We start from the raw sequence: 17,040 nt of genomic DNA, 5'->3' as shown, positions 1-17,040 counted from the left end.
GAGAGAGCAACAAGACTTTTTTTTTTTTTTTTTTAGATATATTAGTACCTTTATTTACCTAACGTGTGGGTTAAAATTGTGTGCTAAAAGTCAGCATGCAATCTCTTAAAGCCCTTTATTTATTTTTAGCTCCGGATGCAGGAAGCTCATGGTATGCTAATGCATCGGGAGGTTAGGAAGTGCGCTCAAACCCAAAGTTAAAAATATGCATTCAGCACAGGCTGAACGCATCATTTTAAACTTGGGGGCATTGGGGGGGGGGGGGGGGGGGTCTCTCAGCCATGATCTGTGCATATAAAATATGACATGCACACAAGAATGCTCTGTGCACATAAATCCTCATTCAGTTTGGGTGTTAGAATTCCAGCTTCTGCCCCTAGACAGACACAAGCGCTAGAAACTTTACTCCACCTCTGACCAGGAGTAACATTTCCAGGGTTAAGGACACCTGAGCTAAGCCAGTGCACCTCTTTGCACTGGGGGGGGGGGGGGGGTATTTAATAGTTAATGCCTTCAGTAGCACGGGATTTCTACGTGAGGGCATTAAACAGGATGCACAGTTTTACACATTTTTGTGCGCAAAATTCCTTGTTGCATTAGGAGTAATATTTGCACACAAACAACGTGCGCACAACTGGAGGGTAAAACCGTGCGCTCTGCCGAACGCACATTAATACATCTGCCTCGGAAAGATTTAATCACCCTTATATCATCTCCTTTTAGTTTTGCCCGCTGCTCTTCTCCTTCCCCAGTTTCTGACTCCTTAATGTACTCCCCCCATCTTAACAAAGTTAGTTTTCCTGAAGTCCCAGACCCTTGCATTTGAATGAAACACCACTGGGATCCAGTGCTTAAATACTGGATCCCAGGTGATTACCCCCCTCCCCCCACTAAGACGTCAGAAGCACTCTTCCCATTTGTGAGAACAGGTCCAGGGTCGGCCCCTTTCACGTTGGTTCTGTTATCAGTTCTCCCTGCTTTAGAAGGTATCGCAGCCAGGATTTCCCCCAAGCACATTTTTATGAGGTGTCACAGCTATCATGCCTCCTCTCATCTAGTCCTGCCACAGCAGCAAAAGTGATCCTGCCACTAAGGGCCACAGAACCTCGTTCCTTCCATAAATCGAGTATATGCTGGTCCCCACCACAATTAAGCAATGGTTGGGATTCCCTCCCCCCCCTAAGAGGGCTGCAAACATTTTCTCTGCAGCATCCCTGGCCTCTGAATCTGGATCCAGGTCTCCCACAAATCAGCATACTGAGAGAGTGACCCCGAGTTTATCAGACCAGCTCTTCCCACCAGAACACCTAACTTTAGCTAACCCCGCACCTAAACGTTTGACTAAAAGCGAGTTCAAGTTTAGCCATCCGAAATCTGACTGGCTAGCTAAATTAGACCACTGACTCCTAGGGAGATGGAACACATTCTAGACATGGAAATGGCCTATTACTAACACAAGGGAAAGTTGACATTGTAAGGTCTGGTAAAACAGTCTGTTGACCATAATTACAGTCTTCCCTCAGTGCCCGCCTAATAACTACAGATGCATGAAGTGTCTCTGCTCTAAACCTATAATAAAGTGATTTGGTAACCTGGATTAATTGCATCTTTTTTTTCACTTTGCTAAAACTGCTGCTTCAAAAGGAATGCAATTCTGTGCCAAAAAAGTCAGTGCTATAACATGAACAGGTTAGCTTCATATATTCTCTTCACCTGCCAAAGCATTTGCAAAATTGACTGATTTCCATTTCTTACCTGCACTGCTTCAATTAAGAGGGCCTTCGCTGTCCTGAAGCCGCAGGATCAGATATGCTCCTCTTTCTTAAAGTCAACAATTACTTTTCTCTAGAGAAAGAAGTTCATTGTTTACACTAGGACTTTCTAACTCCGTCTGACCCTACAGCCAAATCGAGTTTTCAGGATTACCACAATGACGATGCATGAGATGTATTTGTACGTGTGTACATATACGTGCAAGACGTCTGCCATGGGCCAGACTAGCCAGCTGCCTGGGGCAGAATAAGCGGCAGAGGCCACATTAGAGGCAGCACCAGGGGCAATGACAGCTACTCCAGTGGCAGTGCTGAAGCTGGATGGGCAGTGAGGAAAAGGGGAGAAAACACATGGATCGCCATGAAAGAAAAAAAAAATATGCACATAAGAAGTTTGTACTTGCGCACATGGTATTTTAAAAACATCAAAAGTGCACATATTTTCAGTATTGTGCACACACTTATGCACGAAAAGAAGGGGCATTCTGGGGTGAGGGTCAAGAGTTTCACACACGCATGTTGCTAGTCTATAAAAAAGATTTACGTGTGCACATTTGTTAGCTTATTCACATAATTTTACATCTGATAAGGTTCTTGCTCAATCGTTATTTAATATTGGTTGGGAGAGCGTTCAGAATGAAGAATTAGGAGCATCTCGCTGACTGGGGGAAAAGGACTGGGTGAACTGGTGGAGGTTTCAACAAACGGATATTTTTAGCTATGCATGCATGTTTCACAATAGCCCAACTTACGCGCATAAACGAAGTTCTGCGCAAGCAAGTTGTGATTTATTTTGTGCATAAAATATACACAGGTGTTTTTAAAATAGCTAATGTATGCATTTTCAATGCATTGCTGGTATTCGCATGTAATCATACATACGTGCATAGGTTCTGGGGTAGACACTCATTTTATAATCCTTGCATTCTTGATATGTGCAGTTTATAAAATACTATCCTAGCTCTCCGCGCGCCCACATACGCGTGTACACAGGGGCCACGCAGAGCCGTCTGAAAGTTACCCTCTTAGATTGTAAGCCTTCTAGCTTCAGGGAAAAAGCTGCAGTACCCAAATACAATCCACTTTAAAGTGGCTGACCAGTCACAAAAAGCACAACATACATAATAATAATAGTTATAATAATGGAGCTCACAAATATTTTTTTTTTTTAAAAAGGATTCTTTGGGTTTTAGCATATGAAAAAGAAAATCTGAAATGTTATTGTGCTACAGATGATACTGGTTCACATACTGGCGTGTGAAATTGTCGCAGTTACTAATTTGTTCTTTATATTTAGCGCAGGCCTTCCCCAACCCGTCCTGGGGACTCCACGGCCAGTCGGTTTTCAGGATACCCACAATGAACATGCACGAGCTAGATATGTAAGACTTCTGCACTTTAACTGAAACTCGCCACCACCGTTTCCTCTGCCACCGCGGGCTCTTCCCTCGGATATCTAGCACATCCCATATGTGGCAGGAAACAGCCAAAGCTCCTCCCGCCCTCTGTCCCGACTTCCACTCAACGCCCTCGCCATAGGGCCTGCCTCGGACCTGAAGCTGCTGGTAAATGCCGTTTCTTAAAAGCAGCCTCAGCCCTCAAAAAGATATTTAAATAGAACAAAAAAATCCTAGCCACATTTACTTATTTTGTATATTTGTTACCTACTAATCCACAAGATTGCCCATGGGGGAGTACTACATAAAAAAAAAAAGCACACACACACACCATAAAATAAGGCATGGAATGGCAAACAAAACACAGGACAGAATACAAAATAAAATCCTGGCACAAATCTGAGATATAGAAAGATAACGCCGTAAGTGCTGCCAGAAGGCAGTGCCCCTTGCAATGCATCCTTGGAGGAGAACTAGTCACCCTTCCCCAGTGCTTCTGCAGCTAAATCCAGCCCTAATGAGAGGGGTTTAGAACTGGTCTCTGATCCCAGAGACAGCAATCAACATCACCCAAGATAAATGTGCATGGAGTTTGTTAGATTTAAGTAGCAGTGGGAGTTAATTTGCACGCACATATTTTAAGATCTTCACCAATTTTCACGCTAACAAAATTTGCATCGTCCTCTGGATTGCAATAAATTTGTGGCAATGCAAGAAAAAAAAAAAAGGCTGATTTTAGCAATCTGAGTTCTTAAGTAAATTCCAAACAAAAAACCATTTAAAGGAAGAATTCCCTGGTTAGAGTATTTGCCATAAGCATCTGCATAAAAAAAAAAAAGAGGACTGGCAAAGTGTCAGCAGTTTCATCTGAGAATACAGCATCCCCTCCGCACAGACGATGAATAATGGCAGAACACCCTACGCGGTCTGACCTGGTAAGCAGTAATTATGTATGGTTTTATAAAAACCAAATGAAGCAGTGTCCTTTACACAGTTATGCACATGCAAAATTTCTCGTATACGACGTAGAAATCAGAAAATGGAAGTACATCAGTCATAAAAAAAAAAAAAAAAATTAATAACAAAATAGAAACCTTTTAAAAATAATAATAAATAAAACCTAGCAGCATTACATCTCTGGGGTGTTGAAGGAAAATCCTGCATTCTCTCCAAGTAACCAAAACACCTCAGACAAAATTCCTGGTCTATCTTAAGGCTGTCAGATTTAAGAGTAATACAATTTGTATCAATGTATTCAATTTGGGGTAGATTTTATAAATTTACGCGCGCGCATACTTTTGTTCGCTCACCAGGCGCTAACGAAAGTACGCTGGATTTTATAAGATACGCGCGTAGCCGTGCGTATCTTATACAATCCGGGGTCGGCGCGCGCAAGTGGGTGCACATTTGTGCAACCTACGCGCGCCGAGTCCGGCGCGCACTGCCTGTTACCTCCGAGGCCGCTCCGAAATCGGAGCGGCCTCGGAGGGAACTTTCCTTCCGCCTCCCCTCCCTATCTAAACCCCCCCCTACCTTTGTCGGCAGATTTATGCCTACCCGAGGCAGGTGTAAATCTGCGCGCGCCAGCAGGCTGCTGGCGCGCCATCACCCAACCCAGGGGCTGGTCTGGAGGCTTCGGCCACGCCCCCAGGCCAGCGCCACGCCCCCGGACCCGGCCCGAACCGCCCCTTTTACGAAGCCCCAGGACTTACGCGTGTCCCGGGGCTATGCACGTGCCGGCGGCCTATGCAAAATAGGCGTGCCGGCGCGCGAGTGCCCTGCGTGCATAAATCCGGCCGGATTTACGTGCGCAGGGCTTTTAAAATCCGGCCCTTTAAATTCTGAAGGGCTGTCGGGAATTTGTTTTGGAGTTCAGTAGATAATGCACTAGATATAATCGCTGTGTATGTCGTGTGGTGCTATAAAAAATGTTAAGTAGTAGTGGTTCAAATCTCGTGTCTGTAGAAAAAATAAAACAGGTGTTTTTTTTCTTTCCATCTTAAATTTCACAATTTTATATACAAGTAACATGCAAGCCTTTTCAATTTTACATTTATTAAAAAATAAATAAAATAAAGCAAAGTGGTGGAGAGGGCTTACCAATAGCATAAGTAACGTGACAGTGTGTCTGATGTTGGGAAGATAAGGCATTGGTGTACAACTACAGGGGCCTATGTACCGAGAAAGGCGCCCTAAGACTTTCAGACACATTTCTTAGTGTGCACGTTACTAAGGCTGTAAAACCGTGCACATGTGCTAGGAAAACTGGATGAAGCACAAGGTGTACAGGTACTGCAGAGCGCACGCTTAATGCCCAGGCCCCATAATTCCCCCCACGTTCACCTGCGTGCCTACAGTTCAGAGCGCACCATAAACGGAGGCTGAGCCAGTGGCAGATAAGGGACTCTCCTGCTGCCAGCTCAGCAGTGGGGGGTGAGGAGGGGGAACGGGCCCTGCAAGGATATCTTTATAGAAGGGAAGCTGCAATGTTGGGGGCAGAGGGAAATATCTTTTTGGTGGGGGGATTATGAATTGTTGAAGTAGGAAAGACTGATGAGGAGAGACTGAAGGATCTGAATATGTACATCCTGGAAGAGAGGAGGTGCAGGGGAGATACGATGCGGACCTTCAGATACCTGAAAGGCTTTAATGATGCACAAATGTCAAACCTTTTCCGTTGGAAAGAAATCAGTAGAACTAGGGGTCATGAAATGAAACTCCAGGGAGGACGATTCAGAACCAATGTCAGGAAATATTTCTTCATGGAGAGGGAGGCGAATGCCTGGAATGCCCTTCCGGAGGAGGTGGTGAAGACGAAAACAGTGAAGGAATTCAAAGGTGCATGGGATAAACACTGCAGATCCCTGAAGGCTAGAGGATGGAATTAAAGAGTGCATGGGGGTAACTGGGGGTAACTTGCTGCTGTGGCAGTTGTAACCCTTAAAAAAAATAACAGTATCAAGGCTTAATGCAACTCCATCATTGCTCTCTGCTTCCACGGCAGAGATTAGAGAAAATTGGCTTCAGACAGCATCCGAGGGCCCTGACTTTTACAGTTTGGGGAACAAATAAACAATGGGGGTAACTTGCTGTTGCGGCTTTTACTACCCTTAATCATTCAGCCTGATACTTTGGATGTGGCTCCATCATTGCTCTCTGCTTCCACGGCAGAGATTAGAGAAAATTGGCTTCAGACAGCATCCGAGGGCCCTGACTTTTACGGTCTGGGAAACCTGCACGGTGCAGCAGATACTGGCATAAGCTTGCTGGGCAGCAAATCTTCAGCCGGCCTGCTGCTCTCCCCAGGTTTCTGTCACCCTAGGCACAGGTCTAGTCTGTGCCTACTGACAAAGCCAGGCTTGAGTTTTGCCCATCACTGAGGTGCAGTTAAAGATTTGCAAAACCCAGTTTGCAAAGCTACTTTTGAATGTTATTTCTATTATGTACTCGTAGTTAATGAGCCGAATATCACAATTCTGCATCGCAGTCCTTCATTAACTATGAGGTTTTATCAAACCCTACATCTGTAAAATTATACATATAAAATAGCTTTTAAAAAGTACCAACAAAATTTTGCATGCGAAAAAGGCCCACTGAGTCCCTAAAATCATTAACAATGTACATTAATTGGCCTTGGGAAACTTTTTCTCGATTTCGTACATCAGCCTCAGAGGGCTAACGACTAAACAAGATCACTGGCATGCTATGCAAATATTTAAATTTTTTAATGCTTGCAAGTGCTTCCCCCACCCGGTTAGAGGAAATGCACATAACGCATTAATTAATTAATTGATGCACTTTTATTGCCTTTGGGGCCTATTACATAGGCCCCAAAGTGTGCCAGCAAAGAAACTGAAGCAACAAAAGGAGCTGGCTCGACGGGATGGCCTATTGTGGTTTCCAGGCCCGGCACAACCGGATGTGCATAGCGTGCATTTGCACAGAGCATCACGCCTTGGATGGCGGCCCGGCCAGTGGCAGCAGGAAAGGCCGCAGGCTGTCGGCGGAGCCTAACCAGCAGGCGGCGAGCACCAACGATGGAAGGAGAGGCCCAGTTTCCGGGTACGGGCATGCACGTGCGCGCCCATGTGCAGCTTCTGCTCCCTCCTCCCCTCAAGCAGGAAGATCGGTGGGCCGTACGGCCCAAAGATAGGCCCGCGGCGCCATGGTGGAGCTCAACCCGTCTCATGCTCCGAAGAGAGCAGGTGGCCTACAGGGCCGAGGGGGGCTCATCCCACCATGGCCTGATAACAGGAGACCATGTGTGTGAGTGAGCTTGTATGTATGTGTATGTATCTGCGTGAGATTCTATGTGTGTGTTTGTGACTGTGTAAGAGCTTCTATGTGAGAATTTCTGTGAGAGAGCTTTATGTCGATGTGTGCTTGCGAGAGCCTGTGTGTCACATAGAGGCTCTCACAGACATGCACACACACACACACATATATAAATGTATCTGTGAGGGAGAGGCAGCCTGTGTATGTTAGAGAAAGAATGTGTTACTGTGCGTGTGTGTGAGAGAGAGAAGATAAAATATGTGTGGTCCTTCCTCCCCCAATCCCAGGGCGACTGCAAATCAGATCCCAAGTATGGCGAGCAGATTTTAAATTCTTATTAGTTTTAAATTATTGGGTGTAATTTGATGAGTCTGTCATTTTGAAATATTTTTGGGAGGGGGGAAACATTTTTTAATTGGATTTTTTAGACAGATTTTTGAAATATTTTTGGGGTGTTTGGGAAATTTGATATTCTATTAATTAACTGGTTTGAAATATTCTTTTTATGAATATGCCTTTACTATTATGATTAATGTTTTATATTTCTTGATTTTATTTAATGTTTTATGAAGAATGGGAATGTTTCTGTTTTTCCATTGTTGCTCTGTATATAGAGGCTGGATTGTTGCAGGTTCCAGTTCAGTTCTTCTCAGCAGGTTTCTGTTTATACTTTCTGATCTCTTTATTCTGTATTTGGTCAGGGTCTCTGTGTTCTGCATATGTGACCGAGGTGAGGTATTTTGCTGGCATGTAATTTCTGTGTTGGGATCTATAGGAGCCTGGTTTCCTAATAAGAACTTTTATTGGTGTTCTAGGGCCTGGTGTAATATGCACAGTGTTGCCTTTTCATATATAAGGTTGTTAGGGCTGTTTTGGTATGGGAGGTTTACTGTATTGTAATGGAAATTCTGTTTGTTCTTGACTTTGAGGGCCAAGCACACATCTAATACGCATTATAAAAAGTCTAATTCCATAGGAGCTCCAAGTGTCTTTTTTGCAGAGAGTTTTCTAGTTGGCATCACAATAGTGCATGTAAATATAATATGCATGTTGTAAGTAATATTTTTGCCTCAGAAGACTGTTCCCCTGAATGTTCTTTTTCATGCAAAATTTGTTATAAATGCATAATTTGTGTGTCTGTAAAGGGTGTGGGAGGGTAGGGGTGACATGTGTGCAAGGCTGAAAGGTTTGCCTAGCGTACCTAATACACTTCCTTATCCATGGGATCTGTGCGGGGCGGCTTATCAGTTTTTAAAAATACAGATTGCAAAACAGAGCTGAGCTTTATCTGATAGGCCCAGGACGGAGGTGGGGGACAGCACCGTAATTTCTCGCAGAGGACAGCAAAAACTAGCTCCGGCCCTGGTGGTTTTAAATTGGCAGATGTCTAGGATTGCACCAAAGAGAAAAATACAAGCAAAAAGCAAGCCATTCAAGCAGAGATACAGAGCATGTTCCTTTCTCAGAACATGCTCAGATATTTGCTTCAATTTAAATATGTTGCACATCCGCTAATATTGCTCCTCTCTGAACAGAGCAGAGCAGCTTCCATCGCTTCATTCTGCCACGAACCCAGAACCAGAGGTAGCTGGAAAATGCCAGCCCAAGGATGACTTAAATAATTTTATTCTTTCCTAGAGGAACAGGCCTGTCACAAATCACTTCAAAAATGTAAAGGATCCATTTGAAGAAAATAGGAAAAAGCAGCAGCAGTCAATTTAAGTGTAAAACATTGATAAGGTAGGCTAAGAGAGAATTTGAAATGAAGTTGTCCATAGAGGCAAAAACTCATAATAAAAAGTTTTTTAAAATATATCCGAAGCAAGAAACCTCTGAGTGAGTCGGTTGGACCGTTAGATGACAGAGGGGTTAAAGGGGCTCTTAGGGAAGATAAAGCCATTGCAGAAAAACTAAATTAATTCTTTGTTTCTGTGTTTACTAATGAAGATGTTTGGGAGATACCAGTTCCGGAGATGATTTTCAAGGGTGATGAGTCAGATGAACTGAACCAAATCACTGTGAACCTGGAAGAAGTAGTATGCCAGATTGACAAACTGAAGAGTAGCAAATCACCTGGACCGGATGGTATGCATCCTAGGGTACTGAAGGAACTAAAAAATGAAATTTCAGATCTATTAGTTAAAATTTGCAACCTATCATTAAAATCATCCATTGTGCCTGAAGACTGGAGAGTGCCCAGTGTAACCCCAATATTTAAAAAGGGCTCCAGGGGCGATCCTGGAAACTACAGACCAGCGAGGCTGACTTCAGTGCTGGGAAAAATAGTGGAAACTATTCTAAAGATCAAAATCACAGAGCATATAGAAATGCATGGTTTAATGGAATAGTCAGCATGAATTTACGCTAGGGCAGTCTTGCTTCACAAATCTGCTTCATTTTTTTGAAGGGGGTTAATAAACATGTGGATAAAGTGAATCAGTAGATGTAGTGTATTTGGATTTTCAGAAGGCATTTGACAAAGTCCCTCATAAGAGGCTTCTATGGAAACTAAAATGTCATGGGATAGGAGGCAATGTCCTTCAGTGGATTAGAAACCAGGAGTAGGATTAAATGGTCAATTTTCTCAGTGAAAAAGGATAAATAGAAGAATGCCTCAGATCTTCCCTGCTTCAACGGCAGGGGAGAAGATAAACAACCAATAAGGGCTGTATAACATAATCTGGGTAAAAACAAATAAGCATGGGTGTAGCTTGCTTATTGCGGCGGTTACTACCCCTACTACCTCTAACTAATCAAGCTAGATATTTCACTTGGATGCAGCTCCATCACCGCTCTCTACATTAATGGCGGGGGTGGAAGGGAATTAGAACCAAGAGCTAAGAGAAACAGATAAGTATGGGAGAAGAAATGAGGGAAGCTTGCTGGGCAGACTGGATGGGCCATTTGGTCTTCTTCTGCCGTCATTTCTATGTTTCTATGTTTCTATCTGTACTTGGACCTGTGCTTTTCAATATATTTATAAATGATCTGGAAAGGAATACAATGAATGAAGTAATCAGATTTGCAGATGATACAAAATTATTCAGAGTAGTTAAATCACAAGTGGATTGTGATAAATTACAGGAGGACTTTTCGAGACTGGAAGACTAGGCATCCAAATGGCAGATGAAATTTAGTGTGGACAAGTGCAAGGTATTGCATATAGGGAAAAATAACGCATGCTGTAATTACATGATGTTAGGTTCCATATTAGGAGTTACCACACAGGAAAAAGATCTAGGTATCATAGTGGATAATAAACTGAAATAGCTCAGTGTGCTGGGGCAGTCAAAAAAGCAAACGTTAGGAATTATTAGGAAGGTAATGGTGAATAAAACAGAAAATGTCATAATGCCTCAGTATCGCTCCATGATAGAGGTGATTAAAATCATAAGAGGTCTAGAACGGGCAGATGTGAATCGGTTTTTTACTCTTTCGGATAATAGAAGGACTAGGGGGCACTCCGTGAAGTTAGCATGTGACACATTTAAAACTAATTGGAGAAAGTTCTTTTTCACTCAGCGCACAATTAAGCTCTATAATTTGTTGCCAGAGGATGTGGTTAGTGCAGTTAGTGAAGCTGGATTTAAAAAAAGGTTTGGATAAATTCATTAACTGCTATTAATCAAGTTGACTTAGGGATTAATCACTGCTATTACTGGTATCAGTAGCATGGGACGTACTTGGTATTTGGGTACTTGCCAGGTACTTGTAGCCTGGATTAGCCACTGTTGGAAACAGGATGCTGGGCTTGCTGGCAGTATGGCAATTTCTCATGTTCTTACAACTGTACCTACCCTCTCCTCCCTTTGCTGCTCCTGTACATCCACAGCAATTTCTGTGGAGCTTCCCTGCATCATGCTTTGCTTTCAGCGGGCCGCGCCTTGCAAACCTCATGGGTCCGCCACCCTCCAATTCCCCCACCACTGCCGCCTGTGAGATGGGTGCAAAAGCACCTAGCACCATCTGCTCCATGCCCAGCGTTTGTGAAATACATCAAAACCCAAACTGACTTATTTAGCGAGTGTATAGATAGTTCAAGGTAAGTGTTAAGAGTGATCTTTAATTTTCCTTCCACAGGGAGATAATCCCTCATAATTTTAATATATAGCTCCCTGCCTTGATCCATCTCTTCCCTTTTCTCTCCCATGCAGCCTGGCAGCAGAGAGCTGCCTTGGGGTGCCATGTGCCAAATTTTGGATGCCTATGATTTTTTCCAGTCCTGCGTTCTCCTGTCACAGAAACAAGTTTAGCTAAGCTTTGCCAGTCCACCTCATAGCTAAAATGGTCAAGATAAACAAAGGGAGACGTGCAAAGGCTCAGAGGAGATGACAAGCCCAGAGAGTAAAAGAATGAGAAGACTTTCTTCCAAAGAGAGAAAGAAGAAGAAAAATAAAAGAGGAGAAATGTTAGCAACAATGAAGGCCACAAGAATACAGAAATGTTAAATAAAATTCTTTTGATAACACACATACAATAGAAGAAGATGTGCCTAAGGCAGGAAACAAGGCAATAACCAACTCCTTGGGCAATATTTACCCTCCTCCCATCTTCAGAATAAGGATCAAAGATGCATTCCTTCTAGAAATCCTTCCACTTTACTGGGATTCACTTTTAATTTGTGAGACAACCTATAAGTAATAGAATCCAGAATCTATATAGGCAACACCTTGGATGTTGCTGGCGTATAAAAAAAACAAAACATTTAAATCCAAGGTCTTGAATTAAGACAAGAGGAGCTAAATAAAGATTAAGACAGGTGATAAAACTGATCCTTCAGAGAGCACACAAACTAGATCATGTGGGCAATAACACGTCAGATCCCCACTTTACCAGATAAGATATGTTTTCCCCAAAAATGATGTAATCCAGTCTAGTGCAATGCACAGGCTAAGGGGATATTCAGTGTATCAACAGCTTATGGTTGATTGATCGTATCATTCAGTACAAATAAAAAAATAAAAAATGTGAATGCCTTTTCCCCTTTATCTGAACTCATTCAAAGCTACTAAAGCAGATTCTGTGTTAAGACCACGAAAGAAACATGACTGCCTAGGATGAAATGCCAAGGTTTCGTAAAAAAAAAAAAAAAAAAGTGTGACAGCTGATCACATGCCTTTTCTTTCAAAAGTTCTAAAAAAGGTAGTAAGTTAGATACTGATCTAAAATAATTGATATAATTTAGATTTAAAGAATGTTTTGGGTGGGTGTTTTGTTGTTTTTTTAACAAGATGAATTGTTTCTGTGTTACAGGAATATTTCTTGGCTTTAAGCTTGTGTTCACCATAGAAATGACATTGAACTCTGGCTGTTTCACAAATTTAGTACGCATCAGATCTAGAAAGAAGAAGAAGAGAAATCCACCAAACCTAATGTTTTAGCAATACCCACTGGTGACATTAAACTAAAAAAGGAAAGAACAAGCAACACAGAAGAGGGAATCCCCGAGGACTTTTCTTTTTCCAAGATTAATCAGAGACTCTTGAGAAGGAAGTTCACTCTGAATTTTTTTTTTTAATCTTCCACTGAAAACATTCAGAAAATCCTCAACTGAGAAAAGAAATTCCTCTGCATTCGCCTCATTGAGCTTAGAAAAATGTTTGTAAAAAGTTTAAACAATTGTCTGGCTCTATTTTCAGACAGAAAGACAGGTGAATTTTCAAAAGTCACTTATGCAGGTAAAACCTATGGGCAATTCAATGGCATAGCAAGTTTCAAAACCCCACTTTTTACAGGTAAAGTGCATTTATACGTGCATTTTACATGTGTAAATGCTTTTGAAAATCAGGCCCAAAGGCATTTGGAGAGAAAACGTTTCCTAGCATGTTGGATTTCTTTCTGATAAAATGTAATATTGTACCACATTATGCCTTATTCTGCTCATTCTTCTATCAGTGCCAGATTCTTTCCTGACATATGACTCTTAAATAACCTATGGCCCGAGTGAAACCATAAGTAACTTCTCCTGTATCCCCTTTGACTCTGTATAACAAGGGCCACTTTGTCAAAAGCTTTGTCTGAGAATAGCAAAAGACATTTGTATGTACAATTCTCTGTCTCTGACTTGGGGCTCATGGGGCATCATCAGGCCCTGAAAAGTTTTATTTTTTTATATATAATTTCTTGGCTTGACTCTTATTGCAGTAAAAAAAAAAAAAAGAAAAACCCATAAAAAGGAGCATAAGATACTTATCCATGACTCATAAATGCCTGAAATGCTTCCCTGTTTCAAATTCTCTGCTTCAGGGGTAACAGCAGCTTAGAGCTTCCGTCCATCCTGATAACTTTTGGAGACTTTTATGGAATAAAGTTAGACTAACAGTAGCCCCTGTCCCCAGACATGTGCGAGCAGGGCCCCAGACCCGAGTTCCTGGGTGCAGTAGTCCTGGACGCTTGTTTTCCCCAAGTCTAGGGTGGACCACCCCCATCTGAGAACCCCAAGTCCAGGATCGCACCAACACAGCACTATATCTTGTTTTACTGTTCAATGTAAAGCGCCATGCCGTGCGTTTGTTCTGCGTTACAATGTGAACCGATATGATATCCTGGATGAATGTCGGTATATAAAAATTTTAAATAAATAAATAAATATAGACTAACATTAGCCCCAGAAATGCGAGTTAACTTTACTCCATCTACATTTCCAAGCCTTAAAACAAAAACAAAACAAAAAAAACCCAGAGTGAAGCATTGGAGTATGGAGTCTGAGACCTTGAGCCAGAGACCTGCTGACTCTGGGAACCCCCCAGCCAAAGAACTCTCTGCTCTAGAAGCCCCCAAGTCAGAGAGTCAGAACTGTTGTGATATGCAACTGCCTATTGTTATGTGAGCTCTTTGAAGAAGGCACCTATAGTAGCACAGTTGTCACCACTGTGCTTTATATATATATATATATATATATATATATATATATAGTACAACTGTATATCACTGTCACTGCATGCTTCTCTGGTTTTGCCTAAGACCTGGGAGAACAGCTGGCAGCAGAACTGCTGCCCAGGCAGGCACAAACTGCATGACCGCAGCCTGACCGCAGGTTGGGGGGGATGTCTGCAAAAATCATGATTTTTTTTCATACAAAACAAATGAGTTATGCACATGTCTTAGGCACAAAACATGTGCATATTAATTTCTGTGCATTAAGTTATTTATGCACACTATATGTGCTTTTTTTGGGTTAGTGTATTTTTCAACTCCCAGTGCATCTGAAGTTAACTCAGTGTTTACAGTCATGTAACAAACGTGTTTGCTAAAATTGGGCTCACTTTTTTGTTGTAATAACGTTTTTTTTGACATCGTGCCCCACATGCTTCAAACCAGTGCCTAAAAAAAAAAAAATGCACGGGTCTACATCCATCAACCAACGTCTGCAACTTCCACAGCTCGCCATCGCGGAGGGCTAATCGTGTATTAAAAGGGGGGGTTCATTTCTCTCCCCCCCCCCCCCCCCATTCCGTGTCTTATTTTGTATGCTTTTGTTCTTTAGGTAAGACAAGTGCACACCGCTCTGGGCAAGTGCTGATTGCAAAGGGCGGTTAAGCAAGCATGAGATCACTGAACAACTCAACGTCCTGGGCGGGGGTCATGCCCCCCCCCCGGGACGCCAGCTCTCACCTGCATTGTAGAAGCGGTCCAGCACGCCCGTCTCGCCGAAGTCCAGCTTGCTGAAGTGCAGCGGCTCCAGGGCGGCCGCCACGCTCTCGCACGCCTCGCGCAGGCACTGCAGCGCCGCCGCCTCGCACGCCTGCAGCCCCGCCGGGCTCCCCTCGTTGATCACATAGGCCACCGTCGTCCGCCTGCTGCAGCTGCCGCCGCCGCCCGGGGCAGCGCCGCTGCCGACCCCCTTGGGCTTGATCCCCCCCACCGGTCCCCGCCTGGCAGGCGACGGCGCCCCCGCTGCCGTCCTCGTGCCAGAAGCTGCCCGCCTTGGGGAGCTGCGCGGGGCCCGGCCGCGCGCCCCCGCTCTCCTCGCCGGGGGAGCCGGGCACGGAGAAGGTGATGCCCTCGCTGCTGTCGCTCATCTTGGCGCAGCCTCGGTGAGGAGGGAGACTTGTTGCTGTTGCTGCTGCTGCTGCCGGGCTCGGTCCTGCAGGTGCGAGAGGGGGGGGGGGGGGATCCGTGTCCGCGCTGGCGGGGCAGGAAAGGCAGCGCCCGCCCTTTAACCGCAGGACGAGCGCGCAGTCCGCATTCCACGGCTTTCGGCTTCCTTTTTCCTTCCTCCCGATCGCTTTGCTCCGAAGCCGAAACTCGTGCACGAAACACAGCAGCGTCCCAAGTGTCTTTGGTTTGTTTGCAAGTGTTTCTAGTGCACCGTTTGCACGCTGCTGATCAGCCCTGGTGACTTTGGGGAGGTCTGTTTGTTTTTTGTTTTTTTCAATTTTTGGATTACTGTTCGCCACTGATCTCCCATCCACGTATTGCTGGCATCTGCCCGCCGCAACAGCCCCTCAGTCCTCGGTTTGGCACTGCCGCGACTTCCTAGTAGCTCCTGCGTTTAAATCCTCGGTGTGCTGGCAGTTTCTCTCAGGAGCGCACACACACATCCCGTGCAACACCTTCTCTAGTGCTCAGCCGGAATTGCAGGAAGTGTCAGGCTCACCTGCTTTCAGTTCCTTCTTTCGCATTCTGTTTGCTTTCTCGTCCAATTAACAGCATAAATTAAAAAAGAAGAAGAAGGCAGTCCCTTTTGCTTTCTTTCGGCAATAGCCGAGGGCTTTCCGATTTGCTGCAGCACCAGCCTCTCCGCGATTACAACACTCCCCGCTTTCGGTCCTTAGTGTACGAGACTCTCTGGTTAGACGCCCTGGTCCGGCCCCCGGGGGGCGGGCCCTGTCTGCGTGTGATCGAGTAGCCGCCGCGCAGACTTACTGGGAGGGAGGTGCTCCCGCACAAGCTGGGGGAAAAGGACAAAAAAAAAAATCTTACAACTGTCTGTCCACTTCCCCCTCCCACTGCTCTTAACCATCTCCGTGCTGACAAGGACATAACATTACCCCCACTCCCTTTCTCTTCCCTAATAAGCCGCTGGGACATCTGTTCAAAACCGAAAATGTATTCATGCCACAGAAGCTAAACCCATGAACTCTGATCTTGCCACACGGAACCAAAACCAGCGGAAGATACAGGCCACAGCTTTCGATAAAAGTATTAACCTAACCAAAACCCCCATATCTGTGTTAATGCAGCACTCACCACCACCCCTTTTCCACCATTATTATATTAATGTATTTCTCTTTTAACTGACTGTAAACCTTTGTGAAGGCCACGCTGATGTGACGGTATAGAAAAATAATAAAACCATAAACCATTATTTATTCATTATTTATATCCACCTCTTATCCTCTCATCAAGCCGCCCCGTGCAAGGTGTTCGGGGATGGGGCTGCCGTACTGTGCTGCTCCCCATTCCCCAGGGCAGCCGGATTCCGGCCTTGGGGTTATTTATTCCTGCCTTATATTGCATTTTCCTACTTGGGGGCTGTTCGCCATGTACTAAACGCTAATACCCACCAGCAGCCCAGGTGCCCTCTAATGGCACCTGAGTGCCCCTATTTTCATTTTCATTTTTGGCTGGTGAGCTGCCACCAGAGGAGGGAC

General features: G+C 44.2%; 1 protein-coding gene across 1 annotated transcript in view; it reads right to left on the bottom strand.

Moving 5' to 3' along the window:
* MAP3K5 (mitogen-activated protein kinase kinase kinase 5) overlaps window positions 1-17,040 on the bottom strand; it is a 375,637-nt gene that overhangs the window by 327,729 nt on the left and 30,868 nt on the right. Inside the window, exon 2 of the mRNA XM_029596916.1 lies at window positions 15,059-15,318. Within this exon, the coding sequence (XP_029452776.1) occupies window positions 15,059-15,318 (260 nt within the window). The remainder of the gene's footprint in view (window positions 1-15,058; window positions 15,319-17,040) is intronic.

The sequence above is a fragment of the Rhinatrema bivittatum genome, chromosome 3, assembly GCF_901001135.1.
Source record: "Rhinatrema bivittatum chromosome 3, aRhiBiv1.1, whole genome shotgun sequence".
NCBI classification, from domain to species: domain Eukaryota; kingdom Metazoa; phylum Chordata; class Amphibia; order Gymnophiona; family Rhinatrematidae; genus Rhinatrema; species Rhinatrema bivittatum.
This window is presented reverse-complemented; position numbering and strand designations above follow the sequence as displayed.